This window comes from Callithrix jacchus, chromosome 9 (assembly GCF_049354715.1).
Source record: "Callithrix jacchus isolate 240 chromosome 9, calJac240_pri, whole genome shotgun sequence".
Classification (NCBI taxonomy): domain Eukaryota; kingdom Metazoa; phylum Chordata; class Mammalia; order Primates; family Cebidae; genus Callithrix; species Callithrix jacchus.
In genome coordinates, this window is record NC_133510.1 from 36,433,575 (window position 1) to 36,451,159 (window position 17,585).

Sequence of the window (17,585 nt, forward strand, 5' to 3'; positions counted from 1 at the left end):
GTGACAGAATACAACTCTCTACAGTATTTCAGTACGTACTGTATGTAGGGTCCTGAATTTTGAAATATAAGTTATATAAAAATCTATAAAAGGCTAATAAAATGTACAATATGGGAATAAGATACATAGCAACCACCATTTCTGCAACACTTACTACATATCAGGGCTATACTAGGCACTATAATAATATATCTCACTTAATTCTCACAACAATCCCAATGGGATACGTGCTTCATCCTCATTTTGTAGACAAAGAAACTCAGGATTCAAGAGAATAAATACTTTTTCTAGGTAAATTTAACTAGTAAATGGAAGAACCAGGATTAGAAACCCAGGTATACCCTTCTCCAATCCTGCACTCTTAACCCCTTTGGTACAATTGCAAGTAACCAACTATAAATATTGGAAAACCAACTATAAATACTTTGAAGAGATATAGATGAAGAGTTTTGGAAAACAGAGAAATTCTGCCCAGCTGTGAGAAACAAGGAAAGCTTTGACAAGGAGTCGTTTAGGATATAACTGTAGGATGGTTCAGATATTGACAGGTAAGAATGAATAATCAAGATTACAGAATAACATAAGCAGAGACATGAACATAAAAGTGGAGCATGTTTAGAAATGAATTCTAGTTGGGTTGAAAAATAGAATATGTGTAAGAGGAGTGCTGGTCATTGAGGCTAGAGAGGTGAAAAGCGAGCATGTACAGGAATTCAGGGAGCTAGTAAAAGGTTTTTAGTCAAAGATTCACTTTAATTAGCAAATATTTATTGCTCATTGTCTATGAGGGAAGTATAAGAACCCAACTAGAACTTATTACTTGAGAGTAATAGTAAAGCAATTCCCCAATTTAAAAAAATGTATGTTCTTTGAAAATACCATGTTTTTTAATGATTCAAATTAAATATATCTCTCCAGTATAACTAGATATTTAACATATCAGAAAAAAATCATTTTGTGATTATGTTTTTTTTTTTTTGCCAATCAGTTTGAGCTTATGAGGTTGCTCAGGTTAGCCTTGAACTGATGACCTCGCCTTCACGAGCGCCATGACCTCCGGCGGGAGCCACTTTGGACCCTGTGATTATGTTTTTAGGTCAAAAATAGAAATAAAATTTATCAATCATTGACCCTTGGAGGAAAAATGTGTGTATATTTACTAGTGTAGAGAATGTTGTGAGGAGGTGGGAGTATGATCGGAGAAGAATGTTTTGAAGAGGCTGATTTTTTGAGACTGCCATTCTAAATTCAGGGGCAATTTGAAGAAAGACTTTTTGATATGACCATTTCAAAATTTTTTATAGTTATTTTTTCAATACCACATGATACGTACACCAGACATCCCAGACTTTTATCTGATCCTTTACGCATACCTTGTCCTAAGCCTGCTGCAGAGGGTGGAGGATGAAGTTAGGATCCTTGTTGTATGTTAACTACTATTTTCATTCCCTTTCCATAGAAGAAAAATTATTTAAACAAGTTTTGTTGTTACGAGAAACTAAAGTAGTTTATATTAACAGTGTTTCCTCTTTTTATGTTTGTTTTAGATCGTACTTGTAAAGTATGGAATTTGGTGACTGGGCAGGAGATAATGTCACTGGGGGGTCATCCCAACAATGTCGTATCTATAAAATATTGTAATTATACCAGTTTGGTCTTCACTGTATCAACATCTTATATTAAGGTGTGGGATATTAGAGATTCAGCAAAGTGCATTCGAACACTTACGTAAGTAACCTGAAGACAAATAGCATAAAGGATAAATAGCTTTTTTTTTTTTACAAAATATAAGAAAAGAGATGACTATAAATGCATTTTAATTTTTGTATACCTGTCCACTTCCCAGAGGATATTAAAGTGTTCACAATGAAAAGCACAGATAAAACAAGAGGGGGAGAAACTTGACAAATGAAATATAAGAGCCTGGCATTAAACAGAAAAGGATAAGCCATATTTGATCTATGACTAAGTATACATTTAATGTTTTCTCTCTCTAAAATATAAGGTATTACATTTTCATACTATTTCTTACTTGATAGAGTTCAATGTTTTATATTACTTGCTTCAAATAACTACCATTTGTTGGGAAGTGGTAGGCAGTGAAGAAGAACTTATAACCTTTAATTAATAGCGATTGAAAAGCTGAGAGTGTTTTTTAAGGACTGAGATTGCTTTGGTGTGAGTGCAAATTTCATAACTGCAGGTTATGTTGCATAATTGGAGGATGAATTTGTGTTTTCTGTGCTCATTATTGTATTTGTCTTTAAAAGTGTAGAACAAGTGATTCTTTTTGCTGTGATATTAATGAATTATTTTAATAATCGAAGTTGATGTAAACTCTGTAATCATTTAAATGAGAGCTTGGAACATAAGATAGGTTAATTTTTACTAATTTGTAGAGATAGTAGAGAATATTAACTTTTAAGTGCTGTTTTGTAATTTGAGAACAACTTTGCTATTCTTTGCACAGAATATAAGTCTTGAAAATCTTGTAGAAAAAGAATACTACTATGTAGTATGTTAAGATATATCTTGAGCTAGAAATTTACCAATTCAATTGAATCACTAAAGTTAAATTTGAAAAGATTGATTATGGCTTAATATTTTAGAAGTTAGCTAAGAAAATGTATCAAAATTAAAAAAAAAAACCTTCACCTAGAATTTATCTTAAGAAACAGACATAAGCTATGTTTGAGGCCTTAGCACATCATAGATACTCCATCTATGATCATGTTAAAGCAAGTGAAAACTGCAAATCATTTAAAAGGTCTTCATTGTCTTTAATCCAGAAAGGCAATCCTTATATACAAAGGGAATATTGGTAAGCCTGGCCAGGGGCTTCTGGAAGCTGCAGGAAAATGAATTGCTTTTGTGGTAATGTATCGTTTGTTCATTTTTTTTTTTTTTTTCGGAGTCTCCCTCTGTCGTCCAGGCTAGAATGCAGTAATGTGATTTTAGCTCACTGCAACCCTCACCTCCTGGGTTCAAGAGATTCTCCTGCCTCAGCCTCCTAAGTAGCTGGGATTACAGGCATGCACCACCATGCCCAACTAATTTTTGTGTTTTTAGTAGAGATGGAGTTTCATCATTTGGCCAGGCTGGTCTTGAACTCCTGACCTTAGGTGATGCATCTGCCTCGGCCTCCCAAAGTGCTGGGATTATAGGTGTGAGCCACCATGCCTGGCAATTTGTTGATTTTTTTTTTTAATGTTAAACACATGATCTTTCTGAAAGATATTTTAGTCCTTCCTAATTCAGGGCTTGGAATTACTAGTATTATAATAGACATACCAATTAAGAGTTTTAAACCATGTAATCTCGTTTTATTAATTCATTTCTTCACTTACCAAATATTTATTTCTATGCAGTAACTCTGTGTTATGTGCTGTGCTAGGTACTATATGTATAGTGACAAAAAGATACAGTTCTTTTTGTTGCCTGCAGCCAGGTTCCTGGGAATCCAAGGAATTCTAAGCCAAACTCAAGTCCAGAAATGTGACTTTTTTGCTTTGTTTGTATTTCTTAAGGTCTTCAGGTCAAGTTACTCTTGGAGACTCTTGTTCTGCAAGTACCAGTCGAACAGTAGCTATTCCTTCTGGAGAGAACCAGATCAATCAGATTGCCCTAAACCCAACTGGCACCTTCCTCTATGCTGCTTCTGGAAATGCTGTCAGGATGTGGGATCTTAAAAGGTAGATATTTTTAAGAAAACATACCCTTTGCTATGGCAAATACAACTTCAGACATTAATAACATCAGTGCACGTGAAACCCAATTTTCATGACCCAGGAAGTTAATGTAAAATCATAGGCTATTTTATTCAGCATGGTACTTCTAAATGTCTCTTGTGTCTTTATTAGCAAACTGACAATTTTCTCTTTTTAAAATCTCCATTGCTGGGGAAAATAAGTATATAGAGGAAAAATAAAATTGAAACATTACAATCTCTTAATATTTGCCTGCAAGTCATGTTTTTTACTAGGAAGAGGCCAACATTTTCATTCTAGTTTCAGTACTCTTTTTTAGTTTTCTTTTTTGATTCGCTTTTTTTTAAATTGTACTTTAGGTTCTGGTGTATATGTATAGATCATGCAGGATTGTTGCATAGGTGCATACATGGCAATGTAGTTTGTTGCATCCATCCCCCCATCAACTATATCTGGTATTTCTCCCCATGTTATCCCTTCCCAACCTCCCCATCCCCCCACTGTCCCTCCCCACCCCCTCCAACATACCCCAGTGTGTGATGTTCCTCTCCCTGTGTCCATGTATTCTCACTGTTCAACACCTGCCTATGACTGAGAACATGTAGTATTTGATTTTCTGTTCTTGTGTCAGTTTGCTGAGAATGATGGTTTCTAGATTCATCCATGTCCCTACAAAGGACACGAACTCATTATTTTTTATGGCTGCATAGTATTCCATGGTGTGTATGTGCCACATTTTTCTTGTCCAGTATATCATCGATGGGCATTTGGGTTGGTTGCAGGTCTTTGCTATTGTAAACAGTGCCACAATGAACATATGTGTGCATGTGTCTTTGTAATAGAACTCTTTATAATCCTTTGGATATATACCCAGTAATGGGATTGCTGGGTCAAATGGAATTTCTATTTAGAAATAGAAATAGTGCTTCCTTGAGGAAGCACCACACTATCTTCCACAATGGTCGAACTAATTTATGCTCCCACCAACAGTGTAAAAGTGTTCCTATTTCTCCACATCCTCTCCATCATCTGTTGTCTCCAGATTTTTTAATGGTCACCATTCTAACTGGTGTGAGATGGTATCTCAATGTGGTTTTGATTTTCATTTATCTAATGACCAGTGATGATGAGCATTTTTTCATTTATTTGTTGGCCTCATATATGTCTTCTTTTGAAAAGTGTCTGTTCATGTCCTTCACCCACTTTTGAATGGGGTTGTTTGTTTTGTTCTTCTAAATCTGTTTTAGTTCTTTGTAGATTCTGAATATTAGCCCTTGTCAGATGGGTAGATTGCAAAAATTTTTTTCCCATTCTGTTGGTTGCCAGTTCACTCTAATGATTGTTACTTTTGCTGTACAGAAGCGCTGGAGTTTAATTAGATCCCATTTGTCTATTTTGCCTTTTGTTGCCAATGCTTTTGGTGTTTTAGTCATGAAGTCCTTGCCGATGTCTATGTCCTGAATGGTTTTGCCCAAGTTTTCTTCTAGGGTTTTTATGGTGTTAGGTCTCATATTTAAGTCTTTAATCCATATGGAGTTAATTTTAGTGTAAGGTGTCAGGAAGGGGTCCAGTTTCTGTTTTCTGCACCCTGCTAGCCAGTTATACAAGCACCATTTATCAAACAGGGAATCCTATCCCCATTGCTTGTTTTTGTCAGGTTTGTCAAAGATCAAATGGTTGTAGATGTGTGGCGTTGCCTCCAAAACCTCTGTTCTGTTCCATTGGTCTGTATGTCTGTTTTGGTACCAGTACCATGCTGTTTTGATTACTGTAGCCTTGTAATATAGTTTGAAGACAGGTAGTGTGATGCCTCCAGCTTTGTTCTTTTTGCTTAGGATTGTCTTGGCTATGCAGGCTCTCTTTTGATTCTATATGAAGTTTAAGGTGGTTTTTTCCAGATCTGTGAAGAAGGTCATAGGTAGCTTCATGGGGATAGCATTGAATCTATAAATAAGGGTTGCTGCTTGTTTCTTCTTCTTTTATTTTCATCCCAGAAGGGTATCCGCCATATTTTGGCCTGAACCCTCCTTTATGAGCTGTCTCTTTGGGTGTATGGGATCAGGGAGCTGCTTGAGGAGACAGTCTGTCTTTTATAGGAGATCAAGTGCTGTGCTGGGAACTCCATTGTTTCATTGCATGCAGAGCTGCTGGGCACATACATTTAAGTCTGCTGCAATGCAACTCATAACCACCTCTTTTCCTAGGTACTCTGTCCTAGGAAGGTCAGGCTTTATTTATAATTTCCTGACATGCTGCTGCCTTTTTTCATAAATGCACTGCCCAGCACGGAGATAGTCTAGTCACAGTCTGCCAGCATAGGCATTACTGAGCTGCTGTGGGCTCTGCCTAGCTGCTGTGTGAACTTCCTTGAGGTGTTGTTTAAAGAGGTACAGTTGGAACTGCCTCGGTATTGGTGGACTGCCTCGGTAATGGTGGATACCCTTCCCTCAATGGAGCTGGACCTTCCCGGGTCCAGCTGTGCTTGCTGCGAAACTCTCAATCCAGAGTGTTTCAGATTGCTTGTTTTGTGAGGGTGGCACCTGTTGAGCCAGATCACCTGGCTCCCTGCCTCAGCCCCCTCCCTTTCAGTTAAATGAGCAGCTCTGTCTCCTGGGCATTCCACGTGCCAGTTGAAACAGCTGCCTGGATTTATGTGAGTTTCTGTGCACCAACCCTCAGCACCAGCTGAAACAGCTATGCTGGAAACTCGTGGTGCTTTTCAGCCCGGGAATCTTCTGGTCTGTGGGCAGTGAAAACTCATTTGGAAATGCGGTGATCATACACATTCTCGCTGGCAACTGCACTCCAGAGCTGTTCCTATTTGGCCATCATGGATCAGTATCCCAGTACTCTTGATAGAATTATTTTTTGCAACATTATTAAACATCTTATATCTTAAATTTTTTCATGTATAAAATTAATTTAACAACTTTGGGCATAAAGTCCTCACAGAAATTTTGCGAATATAAAATAAAATATATGTAAACTATGAAGTATTAAGATGAAATAGTTGCAAAGAAAAAAATGATAAATTAAAATTTAAGGCATTACATATTTTATTTGATTTTTATTTGCTGTGAAGTATGAGCTTTTTTCCTTTAGTTGAGCGTTTATGATAGCTTGTTTTCTAGTTCTTAAAAGTTTGGCAGCAGGGAACATTCACTTATTAGTTAACAAATATTTATTCAACCCAATGATGTCAGGCTTTGCACCAACAGCCTGGTGAGTCCTGGGAATAAAGACAGAGCAAAACAAATGTGGCTGGTGTTGAACTCCTGGGCTCAAAAGCTCCTGCCACCTAAGCCTCTCAAAGTGCTGGAATTACAGGCAGGAGCCACCGTGCCCAGCTTAGATTTACCTTCTTAGAACTCATCTTATAATGGAAGATAAAGGCCATTAAACAGACTATTACAGGATTCTTAGTAAGGTTTCCAATTCAGGTAATAAAAAGTGCCTCTCATCCAGAAGGGATTTGCGAGTGGTAAATCAAATGGATATTTTTTTGAAAAACTTTGAGAAAAACTGGTGTCATAATTTGTAACATTTAAAATATGTTTAAGCATGAATGAAAAAGTATAATAAACATAATTTATAGATTAGCTAAGAGAGAAACCGTGGTCCTAAATACTATATTAGCAATAAAATGTAGAAAATTGAAAACAATACTTTTTTAAGAAAATGAGAAAAGAGGTGAGGGCTTGGTTTATTCTTGAAGATATTGAGTTTGACTCATGGTAAGAGCACCTTAGAAGAAATAGTCAAAATCATGACATAAGACAAGAAAAGATACCAGCTTTTGAAAATATTTTGTACTTTTTAATTTGCTGAAAAGTTTGGTTCTTGGAAAGCTGGTTGTTTTCAGCAACATATTAATAATTAAATGTAGATCTTAACAAAGGAACTAATAGAATAGTTTTCAAGAAACTGTAATATTTTAGAAGGTAAACACATCTTTATTCCAGCAGGTTGATTTGAAGTAGGACTGTGCAATAATTATTCATTGTTACCCTCTGACAACGGACAGCATACAGTTTTTTACCAGCTGCATAGCTGTCCTGGTCATTTTCATATCTTTATAATAATTGATGAAATGGACTACTTATTTTCTGATATATATATCCACACTTACATATGTGGATGTATGTGCACTTACGTATATTTGCGAAAATGTGTGTGTAATAAAATAATTTTACTTACTCAGTATTGTTATTAATTTTATCAGTAATATTGTCAGTTTATTTGAATTCAAATTGGACCTAATCAGTTTTATGCCTCACACATATTCAGACATTTAGCAGATTAATGTTTAGGTGGATTTAGGTTGGAGTTAAAAACTAATCATTTTTTAGACTTCTGCTGCTTTTTTGCTTACTTAAATAATGTCAGTCAGCTTTGGAATAACTTATTTATGACTCTCCCTGCTTGCATTGTAGATTTTGTTAGTTTTGACTAATTTGAACAGAGTTCCGTAGAGGTGGAGCTAAAATAAAAAATGCTGGTGATGCACACCTGTAAGTGCCAGCTACTGGTGAAGCTAAGGTGGGAGGATTTCTTGAGGCTAGGAGATTGAGACTGCAATGCACCGTGATCGTCCCTGTGAATAGCCACTGCACTTTAGCCTGGCAACATAATGAGACTCCATCTTTCTTTCTTTCTTTTTTTTTTTTTTTGAGGTGGGGTCTTGCTCTGTTGCCCAGGCTGGAGTGCAGTGGCTTGATCTCAGCTCACTGCAATATCCGCCTCTCGGGTTCAATTGATTCTTCTGCCTTAGCCTCCTAAGTAGCTAACATTACAGGCACCTGCCACCACACCTGGCTAATTTTTGTATTTTTCATAGAGATGGGGTGTATGATGTTGGCCAGGCTGGTCTTGAACTCCTGACCAAGTGATCTGCCTGCCTTGGCTCCCAAAGTGCTGGGATTATAGGCGTGAGCCACTGTGCCCAGCCTAAGACCCTATCTCTAAACATATAAAATGGAAAAAAAGTCAAACATTTTATGAAAGAATGTAGATTGTTTATGTTGAGACTTAATCCCATCATACTAAGAAGTATTTTTAAACAAAACTTTTTTGTTGTTGTTTTTAAAGGTTTCAATCTACAGGAAAGTTAACAGGACACCTAGGCCCTGTTATGTGCCTTACTGTGGATCAGATTTCCAATGGACAAGATCTAATCATCACTGGCTCCAAGGATCATTACATCAAAGTATGTATAAGAGACTTTCTAGATTATATTCATCTATTAAATGATAATTTTGAAGTATTCAGATTCATCTAGGACCTCTTTCTCTTAATTTATTTTTCCTTTTCTAGTATTTGCTTTTTCTTTTTAATCTTTTCTTCATTCATAGTTAGGGATTTTATTGTCTTATTAGTCATGTATTCTCATTTTTCATAAAGAAAGATGGGAAACAATTTTTAAAGCTCTTTTAGCTCAGTCTTCCAACTCATATATGAGTCTCATTGTCATGATCTTTTATCCTGAAAATATTATGATCTTCAGAATTTTATGAAATTAGCAGGTAAGGTAAGGAAAGATGCATAGTTTGATTCTAAAAATGTTAAATTGAAATGTTAAATGAAATACTAATAGAGGACATTTACATGGCCAGAAGGCTATTAGAAACTGAAGTCTAGAGTTTAAGATAAGTTGTGACTAGAGATATAGGTTTGGGAGCCATGCAAAGTGAAGCAGATGTTCAAGAAGTTAAGAATTGATGATGTGGCCAAGGTGGAGAGAAGTTGACTGAGAACTTCTTGGGGAAAACCTCTAAAAACCAACATGAAGAAAGTAACAAAGAGAGGTAGGAAGACTAAAAGGACTCATTCTAGAAACTTTGATTAAGAAATGAGAGATGAGTTAATGACTTGAAATTAGAATAGTTAAGAAAAGGGGATTTTTTACTCTAGAGACTTGAACATATTTATGTACTTAGGAAACGGGCTTAGTGGAGAGGGAATGGGTGAAGAGAATACTGAAGTGGTGGTTATTGATGAAGTTGGAAGGAGGAGTTAGATCATAGATGTGGACATTGGAAAGAAGTAAATATACTTTAGCCTCTGATTAAGAAGGGAAGGATAAGAAGAAATTTGAAGATAGAAAGAAACCTTTAGAATGGAGGAGAGTGTCTAAAAAGTTTATGTTTGATTACACTAGCTTTTTCAGGAAAGTACAAGGTTATGGGCTAAGAGACATGAGGGAAACTGAGGAAAGTGAAAAGGTTTTGAACAGCAGCTTTGGGGAATTGGAGATGACCTCCAGGACTGTAGAGTTACCGAATAGTCATTAAATAATAACCATATTGTTTATTTGAATTTCAACTGGATTGATATGTAATATTTTTATTATTGAACATATCATTTGTGCACTTGTACATGAAAATTCTGGTTTCCTCTTTTAAAAGCCTATGGACACAAAGCATGTAACATGCAAGCAAAAGTAGTATGAAAGAAAGGGCACAGGTTTATCCTCAGATGTCATTCATGCCAGATTAATTTAATTAACTTAATAAAACATACATAACAACAAATAACAAAACAGTAGTTAAGGGCTGGTGCCATGATGCATGCAGCTGCTCGGGAGGTTGAGGTAAGAGAATCTCTTGAGCCTGAAGTTAAAGCTGCAGTGCAGTATGATTGCACCTGTGAATAAGAACTGCACTCCAGCCTGGGAAACATAGTGAGGCCTCATCTCAAAATCAGTAGATAAATAAAATAAATAAAGAGAAAAAATGTAACAAACCAGAAACAATAGGTAACAAAACAGATCATGTCTGATGAACATATGTGTGTGTTTCTAGGATTGTACAAATATTGGTGTTTCTTTGCAATTTAAATAGGATAACTGCTTTGTTTCTACTTTTTTAGATGTTTGATGTTACTGAAGGAGCTCTTGGGACTGTGAGTCCCACCCACAATTTTGAACCCCCTCATTATGATGGCATAGAAGCACTAACCATTCAGGGGGATAACCTATTTAGTGGGTCTAGAGATAATGGAATCAAGAAATGGGACTTAACTCAAAAAGACCTTCTTCAGGTAATGCAGAACCTTTTCATGTTATAGAGTGGGCATTTCAACACAATTCTGTAGCCTGTAGAAGAACTTGAAAAGCATCCATGTAGATTTTTATTGTTTAGGGATAATATTAATCAGCCTTTCCTCTTAAAGTATGTTTCATCCTCCCCAGAGTTCTTCACTGGGAGGAAGGAAACATTTAACATTGAGTAATACCTGCTAGATAAGAGAAGAAGAGACGGTTATAAGAGTTGAAAGATCTAGGGTTGCTCCATGCATGGGTTTATTAAATAAAGTCAGCCTGGGAGTAGTGCAATTGTAGTTTCTCATTTTGTTTTGCTTTTGTTTTATGTACATATATTCCAAAGAGTTCCAAGTTTAGCTAAAGTCAAGAGTAATATAAATAATTCCTTATCTATAAGAGCATTTGCATGCATCCAACAGATCCAAGAGATGCATGCAAATGCTCTTATAGAATGAAAGTTGGGTTGAAGTGATGTGTCAGTAAATTCAAATATCAGTGTCTTTTCTTAATTCCCTGGAAAAGAAATTAGTTAACAGATGAAATTATTTTCAATTTCAAGTTTTTCCTTATATATGTATGGGTATGTATATGTTGTAGTTGCTACCACTTTCCTGCTTGTAATCAGTTAAAAAGCAAACATACAAGTAATGTAAGTATTAAAAGAAAAAAATTGACAATAGATGCATATACAATGTTGCATTCAAAGGCCTTTTTATAAACATACATTCATGATTATAATTTTATGTTGCACATATAAATACATTTATGCATGAAGTATAGTCATATAGTCTGATCTTGTAATTACTGTTTACTCATCATGAAATATATAGATTATCTCTGGTCTTCTGCAGAAATCTTCGGGTCTCTATATTCTCTATTGAAAGTTGAAACTAGTGATATTATGGGCCAGTCCTTATAGTCCACATATCAGGTTGCAGTTTTCAAACTTGCTTTATTTAATACATTTTGGAGAAAGGTAAGATATTTACTGTCCATTCTGGAAAATTCTATAAACTTTCAGGGTCTTTTACATTTTGTAGGTTATTAACATAATAGCCCTTAAATACTGTTAATAATGATGAAAATTAGTGAGGCAAGTTGGGAAGCAAATTACACATTTATTTCTTTAAATCACTAAGAGTGATTACAAAGAAAATAAACTTTCTCCAGGCAATTCCAAATATTATGTTATGGCAATAAAATGTTTTTCAGTTTATTTTCATGTGAAAATGTCAGTTTGGAAGCTCCCCTTAAGCTGCCAATTTCACTTTCTTTTTTAGCAAGTTCCAAATGCACATAAGGATTGGGTCTGTGCCCTGGGAGTGGTGCCAGATCACCCAGTTTTGCTCAGTGGCTGCAGAGGGGGCATTTTGAAAGTCTGGAACATGGACACTTTTATGCCAGTTGGAGAGATGAAGGGTCATGATAGTCCTATCAATGCCATATGTGTTAATTCCACCCACATTTTTACTGCAGCTGAGTAAGTTTTCTTATATGATTTTTCTCTATATTGGTTGTTTGTGTTTAGATTTAAAAAATATGTTGTAAATATCTAGAAATATTGAATTGAACAAAATCCTTTCAATCATTCTAATGTCTGTTTTAAGATGTCTTATTTACATTTTCTGATGTACACTGTGGGCACTGAATTTAGGCACCCCAGGTTACATGACAATACTGTTACTCCGGTATTAGTACTCTGCTGTGTACTCAGGAAGTATGCTGCACTACTCAGGAAGTGTGCTGTCACATGGTTCTTTGATGATTTTGACTTTTAGAAAATAATGACTAACTTTTAAAGGGTTTTATTTTCAGAAAGACAGTAAAATTGCCATTCTTCATATTTAGAACAAATTATTTAAAAACTCTGTGTGCTTCCTCCTCCCTTTAAAGTATAAGTACATAGTAATAACATATGCTTCCTCCCGCTTATGGATGGCTGAATTGATTAACTCATTTGTTCATTCACTATGAATCTCCTAAGTGTTGTGCATTGTTCCAGACTCCTGGGAATAGAGCAATGAACAAAACAGATTCCAGCCCCAGTTTATATTCTTATGAGAAGAAATGAAAAATACATTAAGTAGAATGTGTTAGATGGTGACAAGTGCAGTGGTGAAAATAAAAGAGAGAAAGGAGATGGGATTTTTTTAGGGCAGCGCTTACAGAATAGGGTGGTCAGTGATGGCCTCATGGAGAAAGTGACATTTAAGATACTTGAAGGAGGTAGAAAGATGTTGTAACTGTAAAATGTCATTATATATAAATGACATTATATATAGTACACACATATATATGTGAATATATGTACTTTGAAAAGGAAAGCCTATATATTATAATGTTAGGTGTAGGCCTCATTCAAATAAAACATAATTTCTTATGAGTATCTATTGAAAACACCTCCCAATTTTGTTGTGTACTGTTTTTATCTATTTGATTTGAGCACTGCCTATGCATGAACAACCTGATTTTATTTTGAAGCTTCTACTTTATTTCTGTGTCATTTCTTTTTATTTGTGCTGTTTCTATTAAATCTCTCTTTTCATTTAGATTTACTTTTGTCTTTAAGGTGCATCAGAGCCAATTTATTTTGTTTTTCTAAGGTGCTTTTGTTTGATGCTTCATTGATGCAGTTTCTAAGATGCATTACTTTCTGAAAAGTCACCACTTTTGCTTATTTCCTTGAAAACTTGTGTCCTTGAAAATTTACTAGACATAACAATACTACTCAAAGCTGTGGGACACCCAGTACAAGACTTAGTATTGTGTATCAGTGGGGCCTGGGGATTGATATGTAATGCAATTGTACTTACTTATCTTTCATAACATGGTCTCAGTTTTGAAGAGCTAAACATTTTTTATTAACTTTTATTTTAGGTTCAGGGGCACATGTGCAGTTTTTTATATGGGTAAACTTGTGTCACCGGTGTTTGTCATTCAGATTATTTCGTTATCCAGGTACTAAGACCAGTACCCAATAGTTATTTTCTTCTGTTCCTCTTTCTCCTCCCAACTCCACCCTCAAGTAGGCCCCAGTGTCTGTTGTTCCCTTTTTTGTATCTATGAGTTCTCATCATTTAGCTCCCATTTATAAGTGAGAACATGTGATATTTGGTTCTCTCTTCCTATATTAGTTTCTAAGAATAATGGCCACCAGCTCCATCCATGTTCCCACAAAATACATGATCTCATTTATTTTTATGGTTGCATAGTATTCCATGGTGTATATGTACCACATTTTCTTTATCCAGTCTGTCATTGATGGGCATTTAGGTTGATTCCATGTCTTTGCTATTATGTATAGTGCTGTGATAAACATTTGTGTGCATGTGACTTTATGGTAGAAGAATTTATATTCCTGTGGTATACATCCAGTAAGGAGATTGCTGAGTAAAATGGTAGTTCTGTTTTTAGCTCTTTGAGAAATTGCCACACTGCTTTCCACACTAGTTGAACTGCTTTACACTCCCACCAATGGTATATAAATATTCCCTTTTTTCCACAATCTTGTTGACGTCTGTCATGTTTTGACTTTTTAATAGCCATTTTGACTGGTGTGAGATGGTACCTTATTGTAGTTTTGATTTGCATTTCTCTAATAATATTGAGCTTTTTTCATTATGTTATTTAGCCACATGTATATCTTCTTTAGAAGAGTCTGTTCATGTCCTTTGCCCACTTTGTAATGGGGTCGTTTGTTTTTTTCCTTGTAAATTTGTTTAAGTTCCTAAGATGCTGGATATTAGATCTTTGTCAGAGTCAAAGTTTGCAAATATTTTCTCCCCTTCTGTAGGTTGTCTGTTTACTCTGTTGATATTTTATTTTACTGTGCAGATGAAGAGCTAAACTTTTTCTCAGCTTACTCAGGGTATATCACATGCAAATCTATCTACTACATATTTTCAAAATCACAGGATATTTGCCAAGAAAATCAGAAGGACTATTAAAAAATTAGTTCTATTTATTTATTGTTTAATAAATATTTAGTGCTTGCTATGTGAGAGGCATTGTTCTAAGTGCTTTGTAGTCATTAACTCATTTAGTGCTTAAAATAACTCTAGAAGTTAAGTATTATTATAATCTCTATTTTACAAGTAGGAAAACTGAGGCCCTTTATAATTTATATAGGTAATTTCATCATACCTGTCATTTCTGGATCTGATATCATTGATTTTTCTCATAATTACTGGTCTCATTTTCTTCTTTTCATGTCAAGTATTTTATTAAATGCTAGACATTGTAATATTTTGAGTGTCTCAATTTTATTGTTCCTTGTATTCCTTTAAAGAACAACAGGCTTTGTTTATCAGGCAGTTAAATTACTTGTGGTTCAGTTTTATGTTTTTAACGCTTGTTTTTAACCTTTGTTAGGTAGTTCTAGAGTGGCCATTACTTAAGTTTAGTTGGCTCTGTTATGAAAATTTAACTCTTCCTGCAGTACTTCTGAATGTCCAAGGTGTTCAGTAATATCTCTTGATTATACCTGGTCAGAACTTGAATATCTCATAGCCCTCTATGAACTATGGGAACTTTTCAATATATAGCACCCTGGTAGCTGTTTGTTGTCTGACCTTATAGTTGTACTGTACTCATGTACAACTTAGGATTCAAAGACTTAGGGGACCCCATGTAGATTTGTAGAGTTCTTTCTCTGCATAGAACTCTCCTCTTCTCTACTTGGTCTTTCTGGATTTCGTTTTCTGTCTCTTCAACTAAGTGCTTCTGTGGTTCTCTGTTTGGATTTCCTCTTCCTGTGCTGTGGCGTGGAAGATGCTTCCAGGCAGATAGCTGGGGCTATCACACAGTTAATCTTTGTTTCCCTTTTCTCCAGGATCACAGCCTCGCACTGCCTGTTGCCCGGTGTCTGAAAACAGCTGCTCCATAAATATTGTCAAGTTTTCTCTTTGTTTACAATAGGAGGGTTAACCTGGTGTGAGTTACTCTGTCATGGATAGGAGCAGAGGTTTAATCATGTCAAACTTATCCAAAATGGAGCTCTGATCTTTTCAAGAAACCTGCTTATTCTGCAGTCTTCTCCATCACAGTTGATGACTTCTCCATCATTTTCTGTGCTCGGGCCAGAACCTACCATTCCTCCGCTTCTTTTGTACTCCGTATCTAATCCATCAAGTCCTGTTAGTCCTACCTTTAACTTATATTTAGAATCTAACCACTTCTTACCACATCTTTTACTACTTCACCAGATTTAATGATCATCATCTCTTGGATTACTCTATATAGCCTTCTAAACAAAGTCCTTTGCTCATATGTATTCTACATGCAACACAAAATCTAGAATAACCCTTTAAAAGCCTAAGTTAGATCATATTCCTTCTCTATTCAAAACCTACAGTGGTCCTCCATTTCACTTAGAGTTGAGTCTATACTTGATCTTGCCCTCTGCACATCTGTTATCTCCCTTCCTTATCATCTGGTACCCTCTGGCTTGTTACTTTTCTTGCAACCGCAATAACCTCTTTGCTGGTCCTTCACATCCAAAGTCACTCCTGCCTGAGGGCATTTGCCCTGGCTGCTCTCTTGGCCTGAAATGCTTTTCTCTCAAAGATTCTGACCCTCCAAGTCTTTCTTCCTCAGTAAGAGTATCCTGGCCATTGTATTTAAAATTGTAATATCTTCTATCACCTAGCACTTCTGGGCCCCTTTGCTGTGCTCTTCCCCCGCTTTTTTCCCCTGTGGCACTAATCACCTTCTAATATACGAAATAGTTTAATTATTTATTATGGTTTATTGTCTATCTCCTTTTGCTAGAATATGTAATTTACAAAGGCAAAAGGTTTGAGCTTTTAAATTTTATTTTTTTTTTAAAAAAAGCGTATCCCAAGCATGCTTGGCATGTAACATGTTCTTAGTAAACATTTGTTGAGTAAATGTTTGAATGAATAAATGGAATGCTGGAATGGGTGGATAAATGAAAATATTCCATTGCTGTTATCCATGTATGTGAGTTATGTGGGATGGTGAGAAGATAACTGATTAAAATCTAGAAAACCTGGGTTCTAGTAAAGCTCTCTCCTTTGCTCTTTTGCATTGGCACTCCACTAAACCTTTCTTCCCTTGGAAAGGAATACATAATCTCTGAAGTGCATTTTAACTATTAAATTCTATGGAAACTCCTTATTTTGACTTTGGGTTAATCAAGAAATTGGAAAAAGAAACACTCCTTTAAGCCCTGAGAGATGCGTTAAGAAATGTGATTGTCTAATGACTAGTTCCCAGTATTTACCTGCTAGGGCAACAGAAACATGTTTTCTCAGAAATACTTTTTTTCCCTTTTTAAAAAAAATTTCAATTTCGGTTAACAGTAGCTGTATATTTATGGTGCATCAGAATCACTTTTAATCTTCTACACTCTGTGCTAGGTGGAGTATTAGTGTATTTATCAATATCCTCTTGCTTTTTCTGTAGGCTTATTTGCTGAATTTAACCAAATATAATTCTTCATGACTTCGCCAGATTTACTAACTCCCTAGAAACCCAGCCCCAGCCTCCTCCTTTTCTAGAAGTCTCACTGTGACCTTCAGGCTGTTTTGCCAGAAGACTTCTGACACTATTTCAAATCACATACTGTTTTTTTAAATAATGAGTGCAGATCCAGTGTTAAAGAGATAGGGCTCTGGAACAAGACTGCCTGGATTCACATCTCAGCTGTGTTACTTACTTTATGATCTGGGCCTCAGTTAGCTCTTTTTGCTAGAATATATAATCTACAAAGGCAAAAGGGGGTCATAGCAGTAACTATTACTAATGGGAGTTAAAGTGAATTAAATGTGTTAACATATGTAGAGGGCACATGCTAACAATGCCTAACTCATAGT

General features: G+C 35.7%; 1 protein-coding gene across 26 annotated transcripts in view; it reads left to right on the forward strand.

Moving 5' to 3' along the window:
* KIF21A (kinesin family member 21A) overlaps nucleotides 1-17,585 on the forward strand; it is a 153,342-nt gene that overhangs the window by 134,276 nt on the left and 1,481 nt on the right. For all 26 annotated transcript variants that reach the window (XM_078338926.1, XM_078338927.1, XM_035255832.3 and 23 more), the window contains 5 exons: nucleotides 1,548-1,728; nucleotides 3,528-3,692; nucleotides 8,796-8,913; nucleotides 10,575-10,745; nucleotides 12,030-12,229. In XM_078338926.1, coding sequence (XP_078195052.1) covers nucleotides 1,548-1,728; nucleotides 3,528-3,692; nucleotides 8,796-8,913; nucleotides 10,575-10,745; nucleotides 12,030-12,229 — 835 coding nt within the window. The remainder of the gene's footprint in view (nucleotides 1-1,547; nucleotides 1,729-3,527; nucleotides 3,693-8,795; nucleotides 8,914-10,574; nucleotides 10,746-12,029; nucleotides 12,230-17,585) is intronic.